This window comes from Elephas maximus, chromosome 2 (genome assembly GCF_024166365.1).
Source record: "Elephas maximus indicus isolate mEleMax1 chromosome 2, mEleMax1 primary haplotype, whole genome shotgun sequence".
Taxonomy (NCBI): Eukaryota; Metazoa; Chordata; class Mammalia; order Proboscidea; family Elephantidae; genus Elephas; species Elephas maximus.
Genome location: NC_064820.1, coordinates 230,209,772 through 230,235,248, shown reverse-complemented (window position 1 = coordinate 230,235,248; position 25,477 = coordinate 230,209,772). Strand labels below are relative to the sequence as shown.

The 25,477-nt window shown below is 56.9% G+C and overlaps 1 protein-coding gene across 2 annotated transcripts in view; it reads right to left on the bottom strand.

Annotated features, from left to right (window-relative positions):
• Window positions 1-1,270: 1,270 nt before the first annotated feature.
• COL18A1 (collagen type XVIII alpha 1 chain) overlaps window positions 1,271-25,477 on the bottom strand; it is a 136,871-nt gene continuing 112,664 nt past the window's right edge. For both annotated transcript variants that reach the window (XM_049875048.1, XM_049875047.1), the window contains 25 exons: window positions 24,710-24,736; window positions 23,840-23,875; window positions 23,278-23,349; window positions 22,992-23,027; window positions 22,419-22,511; window positions 20,347-20,376; window positions 20,185-20,211; window positions 20,003-20,065; window positions 19,433-19,507; window positions 18,397-18,423; window positions 17,849-17,902; window positions 17,643-17,717; window positions 16,721-16,789; window positions 16,080-16,122; window positions 15,350-15,412; window positions 10,532-10,575; window positions 9,975-10,106; window positions 9,171-9,324; window positions 9,001-9,074; window positions 8,172-8,303; window positions 6,112-6,144; window positions 4,775-5,014; window positions 3,801-3,998; window positions 2,702-2,817; window positions 1,271-1,681 (listed from right to left, as the gene is read on the bottom strand). In XM_049875048.1, coding sequence (XP_049731005.1) covers window positions 1,471-1,681; window positions 2,702-2,817; window positions 3,801-3,998; window positions 4,775-5,014; window positions 6,112-6,144; window positions 8,172-8,303; window positions 9,001-9,074; window positions 9,171-9,324; window positions 9,975-10,106; window positions 10,532-10,575; window positions 15,350-15,412; window positions 16,080-16,122; window positions 16,721-16,789; window positions 17,643-17,717; window positions 17,849-17,902; window positions 18,397-18,423; window positions 19,433-19,507; window positions 20,003-20,065; window positions 20,185-20,211; window positions 20,347-20,376; window positions 22,419-22,511; window positions 22,992-23,027; window positions 23,278-23,349; window positions 23,840-23,875; window positions 24,710-24,736 — 2,124 coding nt within the window. In that variant the 3' untranslated portion in view covers window positions 1,271-1,470. The remainder of the gene's footprint in view (window positions 1,682-2,701; window positions 2,818-3,800; window positions 3,999-4,774; window positions 5,015-6,111; window positions 6,145-8,171; window positions 8,304-9,000; window positions 9,075-9,170; window positions 9,325-9,974; window positions 10,107-10,531; window positions 10,576-15,349; window positions 15,413-16,079; window positions 16,123-16,720; window positions 16,790-17,642; window positions 17,718-17,848; window positions 17,903-18,396; window positions 18,424-19,432; window positions 19,508-20,002; window positions 20,066-20,184; window positions 20,212-20,346; window positions 20,377-22,418; window positions 22,512-22,991; window positions 23,028-23,277; window positions 23,350-23,839; window positions 23,876-24,709; window positions 24,737-25,477) is intronic.

The following is a 25,477-nucleotide window of genomic DNA, read 5'->3' as shown; positions in this document are numbered from 1 at the left end:
TCGATTCCAACAGCCTCCCCCACACACAGCCCACAAGCTGTGTGTGGGGGGCCGAGTGCTAGCTCACAAGGCAGACGCCAAGTGCATGCCCACAGGATAGAGGACAGTGTTATGGCACAGCAGGCATGAGAGGTCAGCCTGGCTCCTGGCTCTGCCCTGGGTGGTAGACTCTGGCCACCCCTCTCCGCATGGCCCCTAGCATAGCCCCATCTCTGCAGGCTTCCCCAGAGCCCCCTGCCCACCCACATCCATCCCAGGATGTTCAACAGGGGATCCCAGCTATGTGCAGGTGCCAGTGGGTGGTGGCTGAGCACGGTCTGGGCGTGTGCTGGCCCCTCCCTGTCTGACCCTGGCCTACTCGAAGTGTCCTGGCCGGGAGCATACCTGCCCCTCTACCTGCTATGGTTTCCTGAGCCCCTCAGCCCTGAAAAGGTAAACCAACCCGGGAACCCCAGTGCCCTGACTCAGGTGCGGGGTCAGGGGTGTGGTCTGAGCTTGGCCCCAGCTGGGTCCCAGGACTGCTGAGCTGGGCCTGACATCATTGGGAACCCGTGTCGGGGAAGGGAGCGTTGGGTGTGGGGTCGGGCCTGGGGGCTGCTGTCATGCCCTGGTTCTCGAAGCTCCCTGTCTGGGCGTGACCCCATCACTGAGCCAGCCGACAGACAGAAAGGCCTGGGACAGGCCCTGAGACAGGGCCAGCTCCAGGAGCAACCACAGGCCACAAGTCTGGCATGCATGGGGTGGCTGGAGGCTGGCGGCCCCCGAGGGGCCCCGGCTGGGCAGTAGACAGGGCTCGGGAGCCAGCCCTGCCCAGAAGGTTTGCTGTAGGAAGTGGGAGAGGCTGAGGCAGTTTCCCTTGGCACCAGGGATGTGAGCTGCCCTTGTTGCTCACCAACTGGGAGAAGACGGCCCTTTCTCCACTGTTGGCAGAGCCCCTGGGCAGGTGAGGAGGCACGAGGACAGGGGCGGCCCAGGGCTTCACCAGGGTCTGCAGATGGGTGGGACTTTGAGCACTGAGTTGGTGCCTGCTGGACGACTGAGGCCCCTCCCCGACACCCAGAGCCGGGAGGTGCCCACAGTCTGCAGCAGCAGTGAGTCCCAGAACCAGCCTCTTGCCTACATCGGGCTGTGCTCCATCCCTGGGTCTGATTCAAGCCTGGTGGCCTCCACAGGGCAGAGGACGGCACCACAACACCCTGGCGCTCCCAGGGACCTGGGCCGCAGCCAGATGGGGCTTGCAGGCGGGAGAAAGAGTCTTGGCACCAGGCCCTGTTTTAAACTTTTTAAAAAATACACTCTTTGGCTCCTTTTATTTTCTTGAGGGGTTACATGAAGACGTGAACTATACAGAAAAGTGAAGCTGCCAGATCCCACCAGGCGCCAGCTGCTTTCACCCCGGACCCCCTGCCTGCAATGGAGGCTCCTCCCGGGCCTCCTGTCCGTCCATCCACCCATGCAGCGGAGTTCACACTAGGAGGTGGCGGTCATGAGGCTGTTCTCAATGCAGAGGACGATGAAGGCATTGCGGCAGCTCTCGGCCTTCTGCCCCAGTAGCCTGCCTGCTAGCAGTGAGGAGGCTTGGCCCGTGGCCATTGTGTCCTCTGTCCGCCATGTCTCGCAGTAACTCTCGGTGAGCCGGCGCCCGCTGGGGTCCGAGCCGTGCCACACGCTCTTCTGAGGCCTGCAAGATGCACTGCCATCAGCATACCCCAGCCCACGCCCAGGGCGGAGACCAGGCAGGACAGGTCACTCCCCCCGGCAGAGGCCGGTAGCAGCTGGACTGGAGAAGTGTGGGGTGTGTCGGGGAACAGGAGCTTGGGGTGCAGCAGGCATGGCTTCTTTGGCCAGCCAGCTACCCGTTCTTTCAGAATATGGTCCACCCCTGACTATTCTCCCATGGTGCAGCGGCTCAGCTCGGGCTGGGCCAGTTAACAGCATCAGGTGCTGGTCCTTCCCTGGGCAGGGTTGAAGCCTCTGAGCACCCCAGCTTGCCACCTCTTTGGTCTGGACAGAGTCCACTGCATGGGGTTCTGTTGCAGCCCGTCCTGGGGACTGACCCACAGCCCTGCCTATGGCTCCCACATAAGGACCCAGAGGACAGACCTCAGCAGGTGCCGCTGGGGGCCATGCCTGACACCTAGAACCACCCTTTACAGAGCGTGGGTGTTGGGGAAACAGGTACTACCAACTTCTGCCAGTGTCCTCCATGCACACAGGCTGTGACCCCAGAACCCCACCTGTGGGGGTTTACTCCACAACTTGTACAGGTGAGTGTGCACAGATGCACACCCAAGGATGTTCACCACGTTGTTTATGTGACAGTGGGGGTTGGACCTACCGTCACAGTAGACCTAGAGCAGATGAGAAGCTTGCCTGGCGCCAGCAGCAAAAGCAGGTTACATGGGGTGTTTCATTTTTTTTTTTCTTAAAAATGTTACTAATGATTAGTTCTTTACGCTCTCCTGGATTTTATAACATTTTAAGCAGCGAGCAAGTATCACACATAAGATCAGACCAAAGAACTCAGGAGAACACTTTCAAAGTTGGGGTTTTCTAAAGAATAAAGGGAAGCAGAAGGCCCTCCCCGAGCTGCCCTACAGCCACACTGCCTAGCCGTGCCACAGTCGGAGGACCTACCAGGCGGGGTGCCCCAGGACCCTCCAGACACACTGCCCAGCCATGCCACAGTCGGGGGACCTACCAGGCAGGGTGCCTCAGGACGTCCCTGCCATCAAAGGAGACGATCCGGGCCCCAGGCCTCAGCTGGCCCTCGGAGCCCGAGAACAAGGCCTCCCAGCTGGGGAACAGCACCTCGTCCTGTGGAGAAAATGGGGGGAGGGTTTACTTGGTCTCTGGTCACATCCTGCCTGAGGGACAGACCTGCTGGGCAAGGCCCCATCTGGCCTGGGCAGCTGTAGGCTGTCGAGAGGATACTCGGACACCAGTCAGGGCAGAGGGACCTTCTGCCCTTAATGCAGGCCTGCCTGGGGGGTGGGCAGGGTCTGCAGCCTCCTGCTTCCCAGGCACCAGGTAGCCCATGGCTAGTGGGCCGTTGGCCCCCATCCCCATCCTGAAGCAGGGTTTTAAGGAACCCCAGAGCTCCCGGGACATTGGAAAGCTGCAGCAGCCCAGAGTCATGATTAAACTGTGGAATAAAGCCAGGTGAGAGGTCTAAGCAGACTCAGCTCTGAACCCCCTCCCCAGGCCGAAGGGGGAGAGCTGGCGGGCAGGGGGAAAGCTGGACTAGGGGAGGGCTGGAGCTTGAGTAACACCCGGGAGGATGTTTCCTGCCCCCTGGCTATGCTCGGGGTGACCATGAGTATAAGCAGCTCAGCCCTGGCCCATGTGGCTGGGAACGCACAGCCAGGAAACACCACACATGACAGGAAACACCACACATGACGGGAAACACCACGCACGGCGGGAAACACCACGCATGGTGGGAAACACCACACGTGACAGGCACTGGGGCTCCAGGGCTCCCAGAGGTGCTGCCCTGCATACAGGGCTGTTGGCCACGTGTGTGGGGGGTGGGGGGGGTGGGGGCAGTTCTGGAATTCACCGGGGCAGGTGGCAGCCTCCTGGGGTACAGAAGGCCTGGTGGGTGCCTGCAAAACAACCAGACCCACCCACATGCCAGCTGGGGCCAGGCCACAAGGTGCCCACCCAGGAGCTACCTGTGATGGGTGGGCCCTGCACCCCCGCACTGTCAAAGGCCGCCCCTGTGTGGATGCCTGCCCGTGGCCCCACCTCCACTAAAGCCCCTCCTCTCAGCCGTGCCCCTGACTGGCTGGCCCCACCTTGAGGTTGACAATGGGCACGTCTGCACGGTCAGCACGGCGCACGATGCTGTGCAGGTCCTGTAGCCTAGAGGACAGGAAGGCGCGGAAGGTGCCAGCAAGCCCCACGGCCCGTGCCTGCTGGAAGCACTGGAAGTCAGCGCCGCGGATGCCGCGCAGGCCGCCCGTGAGCGGGCTGTTGAGGGCGACCAGGTGGAGCTGGGGTGAGGAAAGGGTGTCACAGGTCAGTGGGGCCGTCTCTCAGGCTGGGTCCCCAGTGCACTGTCCCTGCCCCCCGTGACCCCGAGGGGATGAGAAGATCCAAGAACAGAGGAGCAGCACCAACCAGGTAGGTGGAGGAGGACAGCATCCTGGCTAGCCCCCATGCCTGCCAGACACCCAGCCCTACCCTGGGGCCCCAAACCACAGCTCCTACATGCACCTCCAGTCAGCTTGCCCCACCAGACCACCCACCCATGCCCACCATGACTTCCAGCCAGTGGTGGCTATGTCTAGGGGACCCCTGTGGCAGGTCAGCTCAGGGGAATGGGCAGTTTTGGGTGGTGTGGACCCAGGAAGCACTTCCCCATCTCAACCAGGATGCCCCACACCTACCTGCCCCCTGCCCACCCCTACCTGTCCCATTCCCGCAGAGGTCCAGCTCTGCCCATGGGGTCCAGAGCAGCCCCAGGTGTCAGCCCCCCACCCCGCCTCCTCCTGGACCAGAAGCTCACCAAGCTCCTGTCCCCACTGTCACTGCCACTGGCCAAGTCTCCAGGTCTTGAGTGAGACTGACCTTGGAGGCATTTAAACCCTACCAGAGGGTGGATCCCAGTGTCCTAGTGGCAGCCAGCATGTGTATCCCAACAAGTTAGAGTGGATGTTGCCCAGAAGCTGCATACCCACCCCCACCCTGGAACCTCCCTGGGGTCTGGGTCCCTCTCCCAGTGCCCTGCAGCCCAGCACCTGAGCTGTCAATGCCCCTTGGCACTCACCACCGGCTGGAAGTCCTGGTGGGCATGGGTAGGCAGGATGGTGGGGCGACCTGGCTGGAGGTGCACGTAGGAGCTGTAGTGCGGGGCCCCAGGGTAGGGCTGGGTGTCAGGCAGGCGTGGGGGGTTGGCCAGGATGCCGTCTGACCGCCAGGGCCGTGCTGTAGAGTGGGGAGGCTCCTGCCAGGAGTATAGGTGGCCCTCGTGGACCACAGGGGGCTGCAGGGCAGCCACTTCGTTGTCCTGTGATGAGAGGGTAGGGGGGCTGGGATGGAGGCTGAGGTGTCCTCAGGTCCCGATCACATTCCCAACGCCCCTCCCCAGGTCCCATCCACAACCCTGCTGTCCCTTCAGAGGCCCTGCCCTCATCCGACTCTGGTTTACATTCTTATGTGGCCGGAGGGGCTGGTCTTCTAGGTGAGCGGAGCTGCCCCCAGGCCCTGGGCAGATGCCCGAGAGTGTGTGGGGCAGAGAGCAAGGGTGGAGACCACCACCAACCTCCAGATGCGACCCCAGTGAGCCATGAATGCCTAAAATGGTTGATCACCCTCTGCTCACCCAGTGCCAGTCCTCTCCATGGCACATCAGTGGCCATCTATTCATTCCTTTTATATCCATCCATCTACTCATCCATCCACCCACACACCCACCCACTCATCCATCCATCCACCCACCCACTTATCCATCCACCGTCCCATTCACCCATCCATCCACACACCCACCCACCCATCCATCCATCTACTCATCTACCCACCCACCCATCCACCCATCCATCCATCCACTCACCCATCCATCCATCCACCTACCCACCCACTCATCTATCCACCTACCCACCCATCCACCACCCACCCACCCATCCATCCATCCACCGACCCACTCGTCCACCCGTCCACCCACCTATCCATCCATCCATCCGTCCATCCATCCATCTGTCCACTCATCCACTCACCCATCCACCCCTTCTAGAGGTATCTATCCCTGTGCCTGGTATTCTGGGTTCTGGGTGAGAGAAGACAGACAAAGACAATGAAATGTGGGCTTTAGCTCCCAGAAACTTCTAGTTTTGGAAGAGCAATGAGCCAGACACAAAAGGTTATGTCATTCACATGTTGCCCTCACGGAGACACCCAGCCTAACACTGAGGGGCTGTCACATGTCTGTGCCCCCCACCCCAGCAGGGCTGACCATGAGGGGCACACACTCCAGGACTCTATGGTACCAACTGTCACCTGCCATGAGACCACATGGGGGCCATCGAACACCCCTGTCCAGTCTGTGTGCCAGCTCCTAGACACAGACCCCTAGACTAACAGCCCTGGGAAAGAAGAAATGCTCCTTACCGTTCCGCGTGGCAGTGGTGTCCGGGCCTCCAGCTAGAAGAGAACGCTGGGATTAGTCCAAGCCCCAGGTGGCTGGAGCCTTCCCTGCCCATGATGCCTGCCTGCCTTACCCGTAGCACATCCCCTTCCGGCCACTTGTGTATTACAGGCATTGCTTATCGCCTGCCTTGTCCTGCTAGAATGTGAGCTCCCTGGAGTTGGGAACGGGGCCCAATCCCCAGCGCCTACCCCAGTACACAGTGGGTGCCCGGTCAGTGTATGCTCGCCTGCCTTGTTCTGCTAGAATGTGAGCTCCCTGGAGTTGGGAACGGGGCCCAATCCCCAGCGCCTACCCCAGTACACAGTGGGTACCCGGTCAGTGTATGCTGTTAGTGACATGTAGAGGGACCTGCAGCGTCCATAGCTGGCTGAAGACATGAGCACAACATGAGAGGGTCCAAAGGGACATGGGAGGACCTGGGCAGGACAAGGGGGACTGTGGTGTAGGGATAGAGGAAGCCCACAGCAGCTCAGGGGCTGCATCAATGCAAAATATCAGCGTAAATTCTTAGGCCTTAGACAAGGGAAGCTCCAGAGACATGGCAGGTTGCTTCAGGGACACTGGGCTGACCTCTATCCAACCTCACACTTAACATGGAAAAGAGAAACTTTTCCCCAAGGGGCCCTGGCCTGCCGTCCTCTGTCTGGACCAGAAAAGAGGGTTGGCATCATTCCTCTCAAAAGGGCAACGTCTAAACTAAACTAACTAGATGCTGGTCGGGGGCGTGAAGGTCCCCAGGCCCAGTGCCAGGCAGCCATGGATGATGCACAGGCCACCCCAAGGTGCTGATGATGCCCTTCATCCTTAGCCTCAGGTGGTCACACTGTGGTGTTCCTCAGATGACAATGAGATGAGCAAAGACACCAAGTCACATGTCGGGGGGTAAGAAGGCCTGTCAGAGGGCCTCTTGTTCTCACTCATGCGCATAGGTATACCAAGAGGCACGTATATATACAATTGATTCTCATCATTCGCAGTAGTCGTGTTCTATACAGTCCCCACTTACACTGAATTAGTGAATACCAAACCAGCCTTGGAAACCCTGGTGGCGTAGTGGTTAAGAGCTATGGCTGCTAACCAAAAGGCCAGCAGTTCAAATCCCCCAGGTGCTCCTTGGAAACCCTATGAGGCAGTTCTACTCCGTCTTATGGTGTGGTTTTTTGGTTTTGTGTATGGGGGTGTGTGTGTGTATGTGTGTGTGTATATATATATATATATACCACTGCTGTCAAGTCACTTCCAACTCGTAGCGAACCCGTACCAAACCCAGAGGGTTTCCAAGGAAGCAGACTGCCACATCTTTCTCCCGAGGAGCTGCTGGTAGTTTTGAACCACTGACCTTTCCGTTAGCAGTTGATCACTTTACCCACTGTGTTAGATCGATATAGAGAGATAGATAGATAGATAGACAGGCAGACAGACAGATAGATGATAGGTAGGTAGGTGGATTAGGTAGACAAGACAGATTAGAGAGATAGAGATAGATTAGATAGATGATAGATAGATAGATAGATAGATAGATAGATAGATAGATAGATAGATAGATAGATAGATAGATAGATAGATAGATAGATAGATAGATAGATAGATAGATAGATAGATAGATAGATAGATAGATAGATAGATAGATAGATAGATAAATCATCTATCTATCTACAGTCAGTCTTCACTGTATGTGTGCATGTGTGTGTCTGTTTACAGACACACACGAGGATTGTAAACAGAGGTCAACATGGCGCCTGGGGTCCTAGTCTCTGACACACTTAGCACATTTAGTGTGTTTGTTACTTCCGACGTGCGGGCAGAAGTGCTGGCCGAAGCTGCCCCAGGTGATACCCATCCAATGGGGAGGCTCCTGCAGCAGCTGGGATTCCCTGTCGGCAGGGACCATGTTGTAGGGCTTCTCACTTCTTTGTAAGCCGTCTACCTGTGTCCGCTGTATTGTACACCCCATGAGCGAAGGAGGGACGACACTGTGAGTCCCTTTTAGCTGCAGGGACACTGCCGTCCAGGAACTCACCAGAACTTTCCTGAACCCATTCCGGACCCGGACGTACAGCTCCTCCCTCTCAGCCACAAAGATGAGCCAGCCCTCAGGCACCTCGTGCACCTTGTTCAGCATGGTCTGGTACGTGGCCCAGATCTTCACCTGCTAAAAACCCCAAACCCAACATGGGTCCTGAGGAATAAAGATGGGGGCCAGCCAGGTCCTGGCTGAGGGTCTGGTGTTCAAGGGCCTGGGTTTGGATGGTTCAGGATATCGGAGTGTGGGGAGGCAGCAGGATTGCGGGGATATTTCCTGCTGCAGGTCATGGTCTCTGTCAGTCATTAGGACTTGGATGAGCACGTTTCTCACCAGTCTGTTTCCCAAAAGGGCCCTGTGATCAGAGGGCTGGCTGGGCCACCCTTGGGAGGGAGGAGGCAGGTTCAAGCCAAGTGCCCACGTTCATGCCAGGACTTATTGCCCTGAATGTTGCAGGGGACCCCAGCATGCCCCCAAGTCCCCTAGCCACCCCGGTCCCCACACAATGGACTGGTGTATGGGAGCCTCAGTTCTCCTCCTTGACCCACCCCACCCGACCTGGCATCCTCATGAACCCAGCTTCTCTTCTATCTCTGGGACTTCTGTTCGTGTGCCCCAGGGGCAAAGCTGGCTCAGAGCTGGGGCCCCACGGGGTCCATTGAAGGGCACCCCCAAGGCAGCCTACACTCAGCCCTCTGAAGAGCAGGAGCAGCCAGCCAGTGGCTGGGCCCCAGCAATGAGGGTTGGTTGGGGTGGGGGATGGGACCGGGCAGCGTGAGTTGGCTGGGCCAGGCAGGCGGTGCCCAGCCACCACCTGGATACTTACACCCAAGGATGCACCCGTGGTTCCAGGGGGCCCTGGGGGGCCAGGTGGGCCAGGGGGGCCAGGGACGCTGATTGCTGTGAGAGAGCAGTGATGGGTGTCATGGCTATACCCAGCTAAACCAGGCCGTGCCCTTCCCGAGCTCACCAGGGTCCACTCCTTGCCAGACTTACTCTGTCTGTGTGGGCCAGGAAACGAGGGGAGTCCTGGGGGCCCTGGAGGTCCAGGAGGCCCAGCAGGCCCCTGGCGTCCCTCGTAGCCAATGCCGGGGGGTCCCTGAGGGCCTGGTGGGCCAGGCTGACCCCGGATACTCTCTCCCTTGGGACCCTAGGGCCAGACACAGAACACAGGACCTTGTTACCTGCAGTGCCCAGGCCCAGACCAGGCAGCCTGAGAGGGCTGGGGCCGCACCTGTGAGAGCCCCTGGTCACTGTGTAGGGCAGGAAGGGGGTGGTGGTCAGCACTGAAGGCTGAGGGGCCCTGCCCCTTCACTCCACCAATTCCTCTTCTCTAGGGATGTGATGCCAGGCAGTGGACCGGGGCAGCCCCCTGAGAACAGGGTGGCTTCCAAGGCCCCAGCAGACGCTGAGACTCTTCTGTCACTATGCTCTTTTAGGACGGGCCATCTTCTACCCAAAGGCAGGGGTGCAGGGGCGACCAGAGGATCAGTGAAAAGGCTGGGGCATCCTTCCTGGCCTGGGTGAGCCACAGGTGGGTGCCACACCTGAGAGGGCCACAGCTGTGTGTGTGCACCCATCTCCATCTCAGCCCCCAAGGACAAATACACGGCGGGGGGCGGGGTGGGGGGCCTAGAAGGGCAGGCTGCTTCGGGAGGGCCCAGCTCACAGACTACAGCCTCAGGGGCCTGGGTGGGCACCTATGCTGGGCAGGACCTGCCCTCAGCCCTGGGCCCAGCTGTATCCCGGAGGTGGCCTTTGTGCCTGCACAGGCCGGAGCAACCCCAGGACCCTGCTTACCGGAATCCCAGGGTAGCCTGGTGGACCAGGGGGGCCAGGGGGCCCCGGCACACTGGAGCCGAAGATTCCGCCACCTCCTGGCTCACCCCTCTCTCCTTTCTGCCCAGCGTCCCCCCGGTCACCCTTCTCGCCCTGTAGGGAGAAACGCTTGTCTGAAGCAGGCAGCTGTGTGGAGCAGGGGTGTGGGGGGACCAGATTCCAGCAACGTGAGGCCTCCTCTAGTCCTCTCCCAGCCAAAGTGAGGCAATTGGACCCAGCACAGCCTGGAGCTACTCACCCTGGGAGAAGGAAAGAGCTCTGCCTCCCAGCCTGCTGTTCCAAGTCCCCGAAAGAACCGAGGTGAAGGTCCTTGGGGTCCTGCCCACCGGGTCAATGTCCCCCACCCCCATGGGTCAGACAGAGGAGCTCTGGACCCTGGGCAACCTAAGGCCAGTGTCATCAAGAAGAAGGACTGTGTGACCAGACAGTTCAAGGGCAGACTCTCATGCCAAGAATGGGGTCCCCATGGGGATGCTGGGCCCCCAGTGTGGTTCCAATGGTCCGGGGCTGACACCCACCTTCATCTCAGCCTCCAGCTGCAGGAAGTTGAACGGGAACTGCCCTGCAGATGGGGAAGGAGGGGAGAGAAGGAAAGAGGGCGTGAGGGCCCCCCCGCTGCCCTCCCTCACAGCCCGACTCCCAGCAGCACTGCAGCCACCCAAGGCAGCTGCAGCAGGAGGAGACCCTGGCCCCCCAGCTGCCCTCCAGAGCATGCTCGCTAGCCAGGAGGGGGCTCCTTCTAAGGGTGCATTTTAAGTATACTTTTTGTTGAGATGCCATATACAGGCACTGAAGGTATCCAGCACCATGCAGACTGGGTGAATGGTCAGAAGTGACACTGACCCCGGGGGAGCCCTCCATGCCAGCTCAGGGTGGGTGAGTGTCCCCCACACCCCCACGGCCTCCCCAGAGGACGCATGGCACAGACCAGAGCAAAGTCACCTGCTTTGGAACCTCATATAAGCAGACCTAAAGAGAGGACTTGGCGCCTGGCTCTAGAGCTCAGCGTGTGGGGGTTTGTCCATAACGTGTGGACCAGAGGTCTGTTGCAAGGTGACGGCGCAGCGTGGCCACCCCAAAACACAGGTCTCACTGCCACCACCGATGGCGGTGGGGCTGTTTACAGTGTGGCTCCGACCCCACGTGCAGAGTAGGTCTGTGCTTCGCAGGATTTTCAATGACCTTTTGAAAGTAGATCACCAAGCCCTCCTTATAAGGCACCTCTGGGAGGGTTTGAACTGCCAGCCTGTCAGTGAGTAGGTCTACACTTAACCATTGGGGCCACGTTGGGACTCCATTTAAATCCCCAAAGCCCTCCTGATTAAGGAGGTTGAGCGTCTTTATACTGTGAGATGCCTGCTCACAGCTCTTGTTTGTGCAGTCGATTCTTGCTATTCAAGGAAGTTGCATTCTATAAAATTCCCACCAACACTGAATTAGTGAATAGGGAACCAGCCTTGCTTGGCCTCAGCTGGGAAGTTCTCCAGGCCCCAGGCATTTGCATGTCCACGAATGACCACAAAATTGCCGCAAGTATTTTTAGCAAGCAGGTGAATTTGAAAATGTGGAATCCGCGAATAATGACTAACTGTATATCTATCGGTTGCCTATGTTTTTTTTATTGACTTGTAGGAATTCTTTGGAGTCCCTAGGTGTTGCAAACAGTTAATGTGCTCCACTGCTAACGGAAAGGTTGGTGGTTTGAGTCCACCCAGAGGTGCCTCAGAAGAAAAGCCTGGCAATCTCCTTCCGAAAGGTCACAGCCATTGAAAACCCTACGGATCACAGTTCTGCTCTGCACATGGGGTCACCATGGTCAGAATCTTCTCAAGGCAACTGGTAGACTTGCGGAAGTTCTTTATATATTGTGGACAGGTTCTTTGCTCCTGTGGTTTTCACGTTAACACGCTTAACGGTGTTTTGTGACCGTGGAAGCTCGTAATTTGCTCTTTGAATTCTAATTGCCTACCCCAAGATCACGCAGGTATTCTCTTTTTATTTTCCAGAAGCTTTATTGTTTTACCCGAAATTGATTTTTCAGGTAATTGAAAATTAAGTTACTTCATTTCTTTTAGGGATTTTTGTGTTTCTCTGGGGAGAGGGCCCATAATATTTTGGTACATTTATTCCTACTAAACTGGCATTTTTTGATGATTTTGTTAATGGTAACTTTAAGTTTCCATTTTAATTGTTGATGACGATGAATTGAGTTTTGTAAATTGTCCCTATACCAGTAAATTTATGGTGCAAACAGTCAAGCGCTCAGCTGCTCACCAGAAGGACTGAGGTCCCAGCCCACCTGGAGGCACCTCAGAAGAGAGGTCTGGTGATCTGCTTCTGAAAAGCCAGCCACTGGAAACCTGCGGAGCACGGCTCTGCTCTGACACCTGACAGACGCGGGTTGCCGTGAGTTGAAAACGACTCAACGGCAGCTGGTGTGTACGTTATATGCATGTATTTCACTAATTTCTGGTCTTTAATATTCTTTCCATCTATTTTCTTCAAGTTAAATTTTCTGTTTTTTTCCAACTTCTTGGGCTGCATGCTTAAACATTTATGCTATTTAAGGCTGCAATTCTGTGAACATAGAGTTAACAAACCCCTTCACCTTGGTGGAGAGGCATCCTTGGGCTGACCTTCTTCCATAACCATTCCTGGGAAACCTGATACAGGCAGAATGTCACCCGTGTGACCAGGCAACAAGGACTGCAGTAAGAACAACCCCTGACGGGTAAGTTGCTTGGCCCAGCACCAGGTGGGAGCCAGCACTGAGCTCTGATGGGTGCAGAAGCATGCCCTCCCTGCACGGCCCTAAAAGACCTGCCTGGGTTGTTACTGGAGAATTAGTTCTGCGCTGGGTGGCCCCACCCCTCATCACTGTCATTCGGGCGGGTGCTGGAGGTGACCCGGCCTGCTGCCAGGACTCGGACTGCCTGGCCGTGTACCCTGCTTTTCGTCCTGGGTCCTTCTGCAGAGCACACCTTTAGCAGCAGCCCTCAGGGTCTGATGCCTCCAGTTTTCATTATCATTCAGCTCCGGTTAACATCCGACTTCCGTTGTGATTTCCTCTTTGACCTCATGATTTATTTGGAAGTACAATGCTTAACCGGCACTTTGTAGGTGTTTTGCTGAGGTTGACTTCCTCGTGACAAACCCACTTAGGTCAGAGAAATATTCTGCATGGTTTCAATTCCTTGAACTTTGCAGATGTGCTTTGAGTTTGGTTTTGGCCTGCTTGGCAAATGTTCTGTTTGCTGGAATATGCTCCGTGTCCGCAGGTGCCGGGGACGGCAGCAAAGATACATCACGGAGCCCAGGTTTGTAGCCCTGCCGTTCAGATCTCCCGTCTCCTTAGTGACTTGTCTTCTTGCTGCTCTGTCTATCGGTTACTGAGAGCTGGGTGAGTGTCCCCTAAAATTATTGATTTCTGTCTTTGCCCTTTAGTTCTCTGTTTTACTTCTTATATCTTGAGGCTACGTTCTTTAAAAAAAAAAAAAAGGCAGTTTTGTGGAGTCGGCCCCGTGTGTGTCAGAGGAGAACTGTGCTCCATAGGGTTTCCAATGCCTGATTTTTCAGATGCAGATCACCTGGCCTTTCTTCTGAGGCACCTCTGGGTGGACTCAAACTGCTGACCTTTCAGTTAGTAGTCGAGAGCTTAACCGTGACCGCCACCCTGAGACTCCATGTTATTAGGCGCGTAAAGAAATTTAGAGTTGCTATGTTTTCCTGGTGAAGTGACTCTTTTACCATAACGAAAGTTTCTTCTTCATTTATGGCAATGTTTCTGAAGACCTACTTTGTCTGGTTTTACACACACACACAGATACACCACACTGTCACATGGATACACACATACTCCAAACACACTAGCACACTCTCACTCACACACACTAACACACACACATTTGCCAGCTGTCTTCTGATCAGCACGTTTTCTTCCTCCCTTCCACCTTTAGCGTTTGAATCCTCACCTTTAAGGTGTCTCTTGTAAACAGTATGTATTTTGTTTTCATTCCGTTGGACGGTTTGTCTTTTAATAGGAGCATTTAGTCTATCGGCATTTGATGGATTTACTCGTACATTTGGGTGTAAATGTTTTCCTCGCTATTTTCTATTTGTTCCACCGGTTCTTGGCTCCTTTTCCTGTCCTCCCCTGCCTTCTTTAAGATCATGTGGTTTATTATTATCCCCTTCTTCCATTGGGTTACTCGATGGGCACTCTTTTCCTGTTCCTGGCTTACCCTTGAGATCACACGTGTACCCTTGACTCTAAAGGCTGAGGTAAGTCAGGACTCTCACCACCTCCTGCACAGGGCAGGAGACTTGGGGGTCTGCGACCTCACTCCCTCTGCACAGGTCACTGGCAAGTGGCGTAATGTGGTCCGTGCTGATTTGAGTTGCCTTTCGTCTGCTCGTCCTTCCGACCACCATGCCTGTGCCTCCACCAGCTTTGTTCCCGGCACCTGGAGCCCCTCGCCGGCCCCTGAGGGCAGGAGCACTGGGGATGGATTCGCTGCCGCCATTTCATTCTCCTTTTGCAGAATGTTTTCACTGCCTGTGCAATTCTGTTAGCGGCTTCTTTTGATGTTTTACCACCACTTTATGGGCTTCTGGCTCCTCTCACTTTTGTTGAGAAGCCACCTGGCCATTTTCTTGTGGATCCTTTGGGTGTGCAAGGTGCTTTTTGAATCTTCTGTCACTGTGGAAATTCTTGGCTGTTACCCTTTGGCGTGCTGCCTCTGCCTGGTGCACCCCCTTCCGGCACAGCAGCCACACACACTAGGTGCCATGGCGTCCTGTGTCTCCCACACACTCCGTGGCCTCCAGGACACTCTGTCCCCACCACTGCTCCGGCTCATTTATTCTTTCTTCTGGTGCATCTTATCTGCCATGAAACTCATACACAAAGTTCTAAATGTAAGGTGCCATTTGCTGCCCAGCCCGTGGGAGGGGCTGTCTCAGGACCCCCCCCACCCAGTACACCAGGGGTGCCGGGCCTCCTCTGGGAAGTGTGCAGAGGAAGGACACCGCCCTGCTCCTTAGTGGGTGGGCTGTGAGGCAAGCCCACCAGGAGAGGAGCCCGCCAGGAGAGTAGCCCCCCAGGAGAGGAGCCCCCCAGGCCCTGGGCCCAGGACACAGGCTCCTCCAGCAGGTCTGATCCCCAACCCAAGCTGCGTGGGTGACCGGCCATCTGTGATCCACACACAGCCCCTGCCACCATGCTGGGGTTCTGTGGGCCAGGAGGGGCTTCCTTCTGAGAAGGCAGGAAAGTGGCCCCCCACAGTGCATGTTGGTGGCACTGTCCTCTTCAGCTGGGGTGCCCGGAGCTTACTCACCTGGGGGACCAGGTGGGCCCACTTCTCCTTTGTCACCCTTTGGTCCAGAAGGCCCCTGGTACCCTGGGGGAACAGAGACAAGGCCTTTTACCTGAAGGCCACCGCCAGGGCTGTGGGGACTCCTGGTGGGTCCCCCACATGGGTGGGCCTGGACCAGGAAGAGGACAGCCAGAGCAGAGCTTGAGAAGGGCAGGGGTGCACCAGCCCCACAGGGGTCCCCCGGCACACTCCCTGGGCCTGCTTAGGGACTGTGAGCAGAGGGGGCCATGCTGAGAACAGCAAGGGTCAGCGCCTCCCCACCCCTGCTTGGGCAGCGAACAGTGTGAACCCAGGATGGCAAGGGGGTATCCACGCCAGTGTCTGCCCTGCCCAGGGATCAGGATGTCTGGGAGGCTGTGCAGAGGAAGCAGAGCCCAGCAAGGAAAGGGACTGGAGTCCTGAGAATTGGGGTGTCCTGGCCATTAGCGGGTTCTGGGGGGAGTTCATGGACACCCTGGGTATGGGGATGCCCAGGGTTAGAAAGACTCAGAAGTAATCCTCGTGCTTGGCACTGATTTCATCACACCCGTGCAAAATCACCACCCCACTGCTTGGGCCCCTGCCATCTACTGCCTTCTTCTGTGAGCTGTGGTGTGGGATAGAGGGACTCACCACCCTCCTCAGCCTCACGGGGCTTCACAGGCTGTGGGTCAGGGACCTGCCAGAACTTGCCGCCCCAGGGCATCCTTACCTGGTGATCCTGGAGGCCCAGGGCGGCCAGAGTTGACATATGCCTGCAAATGAGAGGCCAATGCCAACCACTGAGGGGTGCAGTGCTCTGGAAATTGAGGCCACTGCCTACCAGGGAACCCCTGAGCCCAGAAGAACCCCCCCACCCAGCACCTCCTTCTGCACAGGCAGGGCCATGGGAAGTGTAGGAGGGAGGTTGTCACAGGGGTCTGGTTGCTTTACCTCTCTAAGCCTCAGTTTTTGCATCTGTGAAATGGGGGCCCCGCCCATTTCCCAGTGCCACGAGGCTTAAGTACTCAGCAGCTCCCAACTCAGAGCCCCCCACTGCCTTCCCCAGCCTTCTCTTTCACTGTGGGACCTACCTTCTAATCAGCTGCTCCCTAAGGGCAGCCCCCATGCCGAGGTGGGCTTGAAGGGTCTAGGGGAGCCACATACCTGTTCACAGTGTCAAACTTGTACCAGAGCCACCCATCCCAGACACACCCCCAGGACCCAGAGGCTGACGGCTCCCCATCACAGCTTCTCTAGAGGTCAGGAGAAAGGAGACCTGACGCTTCTCCAAGATTCTTTGAAAGGAGCGGCCAGAGGAGCCGTGGGGAAAGGCGCAGGGCAGCAGGGGCTGGGGACAGCCTGGTGACTTACACTGCTGTCATAGACAGGTGTCCCAGGAGGGCCTGGGGGCCCCGGAGGCCCTGGGAGACCGGGCGGACCCTGTGGGGGGGAGAAAAAGGACTGGTCAGCCGTGCTCACCCCCAGTCACAGCACTGACGAGGGCATCAGGGGTGGGAGCACCTCTGCCCATCACAGCGAATGAGGTAGCCACGCAAACTGCAGCTGGGTTAGCTTGTGATCACCAACCCACCAGGACAGGCACTGTCCCCGTCACGTTTCCAGAGAGAGCCACGCACCTAACGTCCCTGCGGTGGGGGCCCACAAGACTGTCTGGATTATAAGGAGCCCAGTGGACCTGGGACAGGGCTGGTCACACGCTGAGGAGCTGCAGCCCCGGGGTGCGGTCTGGCCATACCAGGTTTGAAGTTTAAAAGTTAACTCTACCAGGCTTAAGTTGGGGGTATGTATGTTTGTGTGATTGATGTTTGTGAGTGTTATGTGTGAGTGTGTGTTTGTTAGTGTTTGTGATTATTGTGTGTGAGAGTGTGTGTTGTGTGTGAGTGTATGTGAGCGGTGTATTTGTGAGTGCTGTGTTTGTCAATGTTGTGTGAGTGTGTTGTGTGTGAGTGTATGTTTGCGAGTGTTGTGTGTGTGTTGTGCGTGTTTGTGAGTGTAGTGTGTGTGTTAGTGTTGTGTGTATTAGTGTTGTGTGTGTTTGTGAGTGTTGTGTGTGTTTGTGTTGTGTGTGAGTGTTCTGTGTTTGCGACTGTTGTGTGTATTAGTGTGTGTGTTTGTGAGTGTGTGTCAGAGGAGCTGTGTGACGTGGGCACAGATGCAGGGCTGCTCGATTTGTCTCCGATGGAGGTGTGGTTGCACGTGAGGCTCCACCCTGGCCACTCCGAGTCCCAGGGTGTCCCCGTGCCCCAGCCCACCGTGCTCGCAGGACACTCACCCTCAAGCTGTATCCGGCGGCAGCATTCCCTGGCTCCCCTTTCTCCCCCTTCAGTCCGTTCATCCCTGGGCGACCCTGCAACAGACAGCACAGTGAGGGGCGGCCCGTGGCCCCCCGCTGACCAGCTCCTCTGCCTCAGCACCCTCCCTGCAAGCATCCCATGGGTCCCAACCCCACCCACCCTGCCCCGGCTCTAGGCTCCTCACCGGCCGTCCAGGAAAGCCGATCTCACCCTTGTGCCCAGGGCGTCCGTAGGGGCCCTGCAGAGAAGAGGACATTTGGGGGCAGCAGGGGAGCCATGCTGAGAGGAGTGGGGGGCACAGAGGACCCAGGTCCCCAGGGCCCACCCAGCTGTACCCCTCCCAGCACCTGCTGCCTTTAGTTTACAGGTGCTTCCTGTGCACAGGTGCAGCAGACCCCTGGGTGCCAGCAAGTGCTGATCAGCGTGTGCAGAACACAGCACCGTGTGTATGTGTACACACGTGTGCGTGAAGGCATGAGCTCACGGTGCAGATGTAAGCTCAGAGAGGGCTGGCTGTGGCACTGGGAACCAGAGAGGGTGCCCGAGTGTGGCAGACCCCATGCCTCTCAACCCTCACTTCTCTGCATGGCTGGCACCCTGCAGTGTGTGTCAGCCTCAGAGGAAGAAGTCTATAGGTTTTTATGCTGCTCTGCTGCCCGTACACACTATCAGGCCACAGGTCATGGCCACATGGACGACTAGTGTCCTGAAGCATGCAGTGCTCATACTCACTGGGGGTCCTCGGAAGCCCGGCTCACCCTAAACAGAAATAAGAAGGTGCATCAGTGTGGCTGCTGGCTGCACTGTCCACCTGCTGGCAAGGGAGGATACCTCAGTGGGAGAAGGTTGTAAGTTGGGATTTGAGTCTGGTGCACGGACAGGGTGTGCCCTGGGGTCCTGCAGCTTGGAGCCCTGCTGGGCATGAGGGGTGATCTGGCCTGGTCATCCTCTGAAGCTGTGGGCCTAAGCAGGACCTTCCCTGGTCCATGGGGGTCCAGATCTCAGATAGAAAGCCAGGGATAGTAGCAGGGTTCTCTCCTGAGGGGTCCAGGGTCCCATGGCCATCTCCAGACAGTCCAGGGCTCCACCTTGCTCTCAGGCTTGCTAGTCTGCCCTCCATAGCCATAAGACCCTGGTCCAGACCCTCCCAGACCCCCTCCAGGCTGCGTGGCCACCTGCTGGGAGGAGCTGGACCCAGGGCACAGGCCCCTCAAGAAACCAGCTCCCTGGACCCAGCCATGCTGGGGGCTTCCCGCAGGCACTCCCTGGGGCCACGTAGTGGAAGGGAGGGGGGTAGAACTGCTGCTTGTTGGCATAGGGCCCACAGAGTGGACAGAGAGGCAGCTGGAAACCTGTGGGGCGGGGGCAGCCCCAGAGGCTTGGAACATGGAGCTGGGTGACGCTGGGTTCCATTGTCTCCCACAAGTGAGGTCTGCCTGAGTCCCTGTGCCCTATCCCACGCCTCTCTGCAGGGTGGGCTTCAGTAATAGAAAAGGGCCTGCTGTCAGGCTGGCCTAGGGCCTGTCCACTCCAAGCACATCACACAGGCTTTTGGGGGCTGACTTGGGTCTGGGCCCTAGAGGATGTGAAAGGTAGAAAGACACACAAAGAAGGGCACAAGGAGGGCCCTGTGCAGTCCCAAGCCCACAACACAGAAGGTTCTGGAACCCTGATTGGGAAAGGTGTCAGCAGTAGCCAGCCTCTTCTCAGAAGGATACACCTCTGAGCTGTCTCCATGGCCCCAGGCCCCCTCGCTGCCTTCCCTCACCTTGGATCCTTTCTGGGCAGGGGTCAGGACATTGCCGTCAGGGCTAACGATGGTGCCAGGCTCGCCCTTTTCACCCTGGAATGGCAGACAGTCCCAGCCGGGGTCAACCACTGTTTCCAAGTGGTCCTCGCTCCTACCCAGGTAAAGCCCTGAATTGGGGCCCCACTGGGAAGACTCCCAAAGAAAGACCCAGAAAGGGGTGGCCTTTGTGGAGAGAACCCAGGGCTGGAGTCTGTCACTATGCCTGGTCATGGCCTGGCAGATGTTACACCAGCGAACACCATGGGGTCCCAAGGGGCCTGTCCACCAAAGCACACCTAGGTTCCAGCCAAAGGCTTGGACAACAGTGAAGCTGAAGCTCCGGTACCTGCTGGCCACAGGAATCACATGCGGGGGCCCGAGGAGAGGGGCCCTTTGGGGGGATCCCAAGGAGAGGAGCCCCATGGGGATGACCCCGAGGGGAGCAGCCCCATGACGGGAGACCCCGAGGGAAGCAGCCCCGTGACGGGAGACTCTGAGGGGAAGAGGCCCATTGAGAGGACCCTGAGGAGAGGGTCCCTGTGCCCTTACCTTCTGTCCTGGGAAGCCAGGCTCGCCTCTGGAGCCCAAGTCACCCTTTGGGCCAGCCGGTCCCTAGAAAGGAAGCCAGGCAGGAGTGAAGGACCCTAGGGACTCAGCATCTCCCACCGTCCCCGGGAGGACCACCTCTCTCCCACCGCCATCCCTGCCAGCAAAGCCTTGAGGCTACTTACAGGAAAGCCTGTGTGCCCCGGACTGCCCTGCGGGAAAGAGGGACACAACAGCTGTGGGGTCAGTGTCAACCTGGAATCGTGCACCCCAGAAACACTGGCCCAGCCAGCACCCAGAGCGCTAAGCCAAAGGCACACTCCTTAGAAACAAGGCAAGCCCCGTACCTTGGTTCCCCGCACACTGGCAATCTCTTTCTGTCGGCAAATCGGCAAGAAAACATTAACGGAAAAAAGAAGAGAAAGAAAAAATGCAAGATTTAAAAATAAAACCCGGCTCTCATCATGTCACTCTTACAAAAAAAAAAAAAAAAAAAAAAACACCCACAACTAAATTCACAAAGAAAACTTTGCTTTCACGTGTCTCTCTGGCTTTTGCCTCAAGGTCCCTCTCACACTGCCCTCAGCTTATAATTGGGGCCACTTCTGCGGCAGTTCTACCTTCCAGTCACAGGAACTCAGGTCTCAGCGCAGTCCCTTCACTGAAGTGTCTGAGAGCTGCAGACCCCTGGAGGGCCTTCAAAGTCCACTTCCTTTTACCATGTTGCTGACCACTGGGTATACATCCTTGCCCTGTAGCAGACAATTCTGGCACCTTTGGCCTTTCTGGTGACCTGGGCCACCACTGCTGATGTCCACATTGGCCAGGCAGCGCCCACCTTCCCTTATGGCATCTTTAGCAGCCGTCCTTCATGCTCTCGTGTCTGCTTGCCGTAGTTTGTCTATGACTATGAACTGATTGCTCTCAGCTACTTCCATGTCAGTCCCATCCCTCCTCACACAACTGCAGTAGCCAGGATGCCAAGCACAGAGAGGTTAAGGAGTATATCCAGGATGCCAAGCACAGAGAGGTTAAGGAGTATATCCAGGGTCACACAGCAGATTGTGCAGGATCTGAGCCGCAGTCGGGCCCAGCCTTGCACTGGGTGGCCCCTCCACTAGTGGTCAAGGGAAGTCAGTATCTGAGCTGTGAGCCACACATGGCTGCGCAGCTTGGGAATGCCGGGGGGCCCGTGCAGTCTGCTCTGAAGATGGTGGGCTTGTCCAGGGATCTCTGCAGACCCTCTGCTGGCCCTGGTCAAGGGCAGGGGCTGCATGTGTGAGATATGGGAGGTGACACACTCGGCTGAATGAAACATACTGCCAACAGGCATTCTGCAGGGCTTCCCTAGTCCCCACGGTCACAGCAAGGCAGCTGAGAAGCCCTCAACAGTCTATAGGGAAGAGGAATGTTCTGGAACCTGACACAGTCCTTTGCCAAAGAACCAAGGGTTGTTTTACCTTTTCTGATGAGGGCAATTTGGCTAACCATGAGCATTTTTATGGATCCCTGGTGGCGCAGTGGTTAAGAGCTCGGGCTGCTAACCAAAAGGTCGGCAGTTGGAATCCACCGGCCATTCCTTGGAAACCCCATGGGGCAGTTCTACTCTGTCCTGGAGGGTCGTTATGAGTCAGAACCGACATGACAGCAATGTATTTTGTGTTTTTTAAATGAGCACTTTGGGGCTACAAGTTCCAGGACAGAGGGCCTGACCTGGCTGGAAACTCTTAAATTATAAAAGCACAAGGCTACGTCCTTTGACGCTGCCCACCCACGTGCCTAACTTCCAAAGTGTCTCATCTGCAATGTCCATCTTGTCTCCCTGGGGGCATCTCTGGACGTCATGCTTGTGTTTCTATCGTTACTGCTACGACTACTGCACACACCAACCACTGGGAACAAGAAAAGCTTCCAAAGAAAGGGCTTGATCCGCCCTTCAGCCCCCGGGAACCACCGAGGGTCAGACTTTAAGGAACCATCTGACGTGTGTAATGGAAGCACCAGGGGCCCTGGACCACCTTGTTCTCATCTACCAGGACAGGCATCCTGGGCCTTCAAACACAGGACCATGTGTCTGATTTGGACACTTGGAGAATGGTGGTTTCTTAGACCCCTAACATCGACTTTGCATTTGTAACTCACTTCTGCTATGGAACTCCTGCTTTTTGCTGAACTCCCAACCTCACCTTGTTCTTTTCTTCTAAATAAAGTCTTGCAGAAGTAGGCCCACTGGCTAGTTCTGAATAGAACCAACAAGATGGGAAACAAGGGTACCTGGCATCTTTGGGTCACTCTGTGGGGTGAGGCCAGTACCCCCAGGCTGGTGGCCCTGACCAAGGGCCAGCCTCACCCATGGCCCCCAGTGCCCAGCCCACAGTGGTCTGGACAGGAAGGGTGCCTGCCCTCACAGTATCCTTACGTCCTGCTCCGACGTCACGTAGAGGATAGGCCCCGGGAGTCCGGGGGGCCCTGGGAGCCCAGGCTTCCCCACGCCATCCTTCCCTGGCTCGCCCTGGAAGAGAAGGCCTCATCTTTAGTTCTTTGTTTTCAGTGGGAAGTGAACTGTCATGGCTGCTCTGGTCAACTACTACTTGGAGAGGGATACCCCGGGGCTTATGGGGTATGAGGAGGCATCTGGGGCTGAGGACAGTGGCCTCGAGAGGCCCCCATCCCAAGCAAGGTAGGCTCTGAGCAGGGACAATCTACCCCATGCCCCCAGGGACCACCATACCCGACACCTCTATCTTCAGAGCTGCCCTACTTGTGGGGCAGACTCTTGAGAGGGGACCCCCACACCCTAGCATTGACAGCCGTTACTCCCAACTGGAGAAGGCCTGGTCCCCAAGTTGCTGAGGCCACACACGTGGCAGGGTGGGTGGGGCAGAGAGTGGCACCCTGGGGTGCACCGTTTAGGGTGAGCGGCCCTGCCCCCCACCCACATTGCCTCCAAAGACACTCTGCCTTCTACCCTTCCCTCCCTGTGGGCACTGACCTTTTCTCCTTGGCTCCCTTTATCTCCTTTTGGTCCCTATGGAGATGGGAGAGAGATGGTTCACCATCAACAGGAACAAGAGCCAAGACAGGTGGGATGTCTACTGAAGCCACTCACAGGATCAGATGGGTGGACACAGACACCCGAGTCCTCGAGTGCGAGCCCTACCTGACATGGCCCTGCAGGAGCTTCGACCCCTCAGGGCTCCTGGAGCAGGGTCAGCAGATAGGAGCCTGTCTTCTCCACCCCCCCACCCCAGGAGACCTGCTGGAGTAGTCTTGCTCACCTGTGGCCCGCCTGTACCCTCTCTGCCGGGGAGGCCAGGGATCCCAGGGGCGCCGTTCTCTCCAGTTTCTCCCTGGAACCAACATGGGAAGAAGCTTATGTTAGACATACAGCTGTGGTCATGTGGGCTTTCGACAAAGGGCCACAGAGCCCACGGGAGGTGGCCATCTACATGTGTTTACACCACGGGGGTTTGGGCGGGTGAGAAGGGTGGGCGGAGGCCTGACTGGCTCAGGATGATGCAGCAGAACCCAGGAGATACCTGGGCGAGGTGCTGGGCGGTGGAGGCCCAGAAAGGGGGTCACCTTTGAAACAGGCCCGTCTTGCAGGCAGATGCCAGGAAGACCCAGGAAGATAAGTGGGAATGAAGGCTCACCCCTGATTAGAGCTTAGTCCATGCAGACATCCCCACCCGTGGCCTCACCCAGCCCTTGGGACATGCCCATGTCAACTCGTTGACTGAGGCTGGGGAGATGGCGCTGACGTGACTGAAGGAGCCACAGCCCCCTTCATCTCCTGGACCAGGGATTGAAGGTTTCCTGAACCTGAGAAAAGGGTCTCACCTTTGCCCCAGGAAGCCCAGCCATTCCGGGATCTCCCTGAAATGGATGAAGGAGCTCAGTGAGTGCAATGCGTGGGCCAGGCCACCCCTAAGGCAGTGTACCCCGTTCCCCATGGGGAGGGAAGAAGGGGCTAGTTATCCAGGTTGCATCTCACACTGCCCTACCCCCTCAGGAACCACGAGGCTGGGCCCTCTCTCGAATTTCAGAGCTGAGGCAAAGGCCCTGAGGCCCCGTATTTGAAGGTCAGTAAGTCACATGCTAACAGGAGCATGGTCCGGATTGTTCTAGAAGCTGTGTGCCCTATGTCGTCTTAACAGTTCCATTATTCTCACCATTAGAAGCTTACCACCAAATTATATCACTTTTGGCCTTCCTGCCCTCATCCACCATGTCTAGTCCTGCCTTCGTGGGCATGTACCCCAAAGGAAAAGTAGGGGGGGAACGGTGCCAGGCAAGTAGGGAGCTCTTGTCCTCCAGGACATGGGGCATGGCACAGCCTGGAAGAGAAGCTCCCAGGCTCTCTGGGGAAGGCCAGCGCCACTGCTCCAAGCTAGGACCTTGCTGTCACTAAGGCTGGTGGGGGGCGTGGGGGGGGGTGTCGTTCCAGGTTCCTCCCTATGCCCCAACTTTCTGTCCAAGCCAGTAAATGCACTGCAGATGTGGGAAACCAAGGACCCTGTTCATGGTGGGTTAACAAGGTAGGCAAAGGCCACCCCACTTTGCAATGTCTAGGGAGGGGCTGTCCATGACTTCATCTCCCCTTTTGGCTTCTCTGTCTTTTGCATAGTTCTACCCTTGGGGTCAGAAACCATGGCGGGCTGGGACAGAGGCCCTGAGTGGGGCATGGGCCCCAGTCTAGCCCTCACTGACCTTGAGTCCTGGCAGGCCGGGCAGTCCCTGTTGGGAAAGAAGGAAGCGGTGGCATTAGTGCAGCCTCTGGGCCCTGCCAAGAAGGCTGGAGGAATGCCTTAACCACCCAGACCTGAGCCCTTTCTGAGCGCTCAGAGCTCTAACTGAGAAAGAGGAAAATAGAGCAATATCAGAAGGAGCCAATGTGCCCCACAAAACCCCATGAGCGGCGGCTGTCCTCAGCTCCACTGTAGAGCATGTGGGCATTGCCTGGCCAGTCAGCACGCGGGCTTGGGGTCTTGGCGGGGCTGAGAAGGTGGCATGTGTGCCCCCACCCAAGATGGCAGTCCCGAGGAATGCTGCCCTTGAGCCACCCCAGAGAAGTGAGGTGGACCTGTTGGGTTTAGGTTATCTGTGGCTCCCAGAGCCCATCTACAAACGGTGTCTCAATGGCTTCCATGTCATCTGTGCAGTCGTAAAACAACCATGCCATACCCTCCAAGAGGCTGGTGCCCCTGGAGCTATTCATGGGCTCCTGCAACCTAAATCAGAGGGGGCCGTGCCCGTGACCTCCACCCAACACCATTGCCGATGGGAGTCATTCCTACGCCCAGGTTCAAGCAACAACACTTCTTTCATCTTTGGTTCACATCTGCTCATCTGATGTGAAAGCAGCTAACTACTATCAGCAAAAATTAAGATCTTTTTCTTTAATACATAAAAAAGAAAAGGAAAGTTAAAAAAAAAGTTTAATATAAAACAACCCACATGCTGTGGAATCCACTTCTA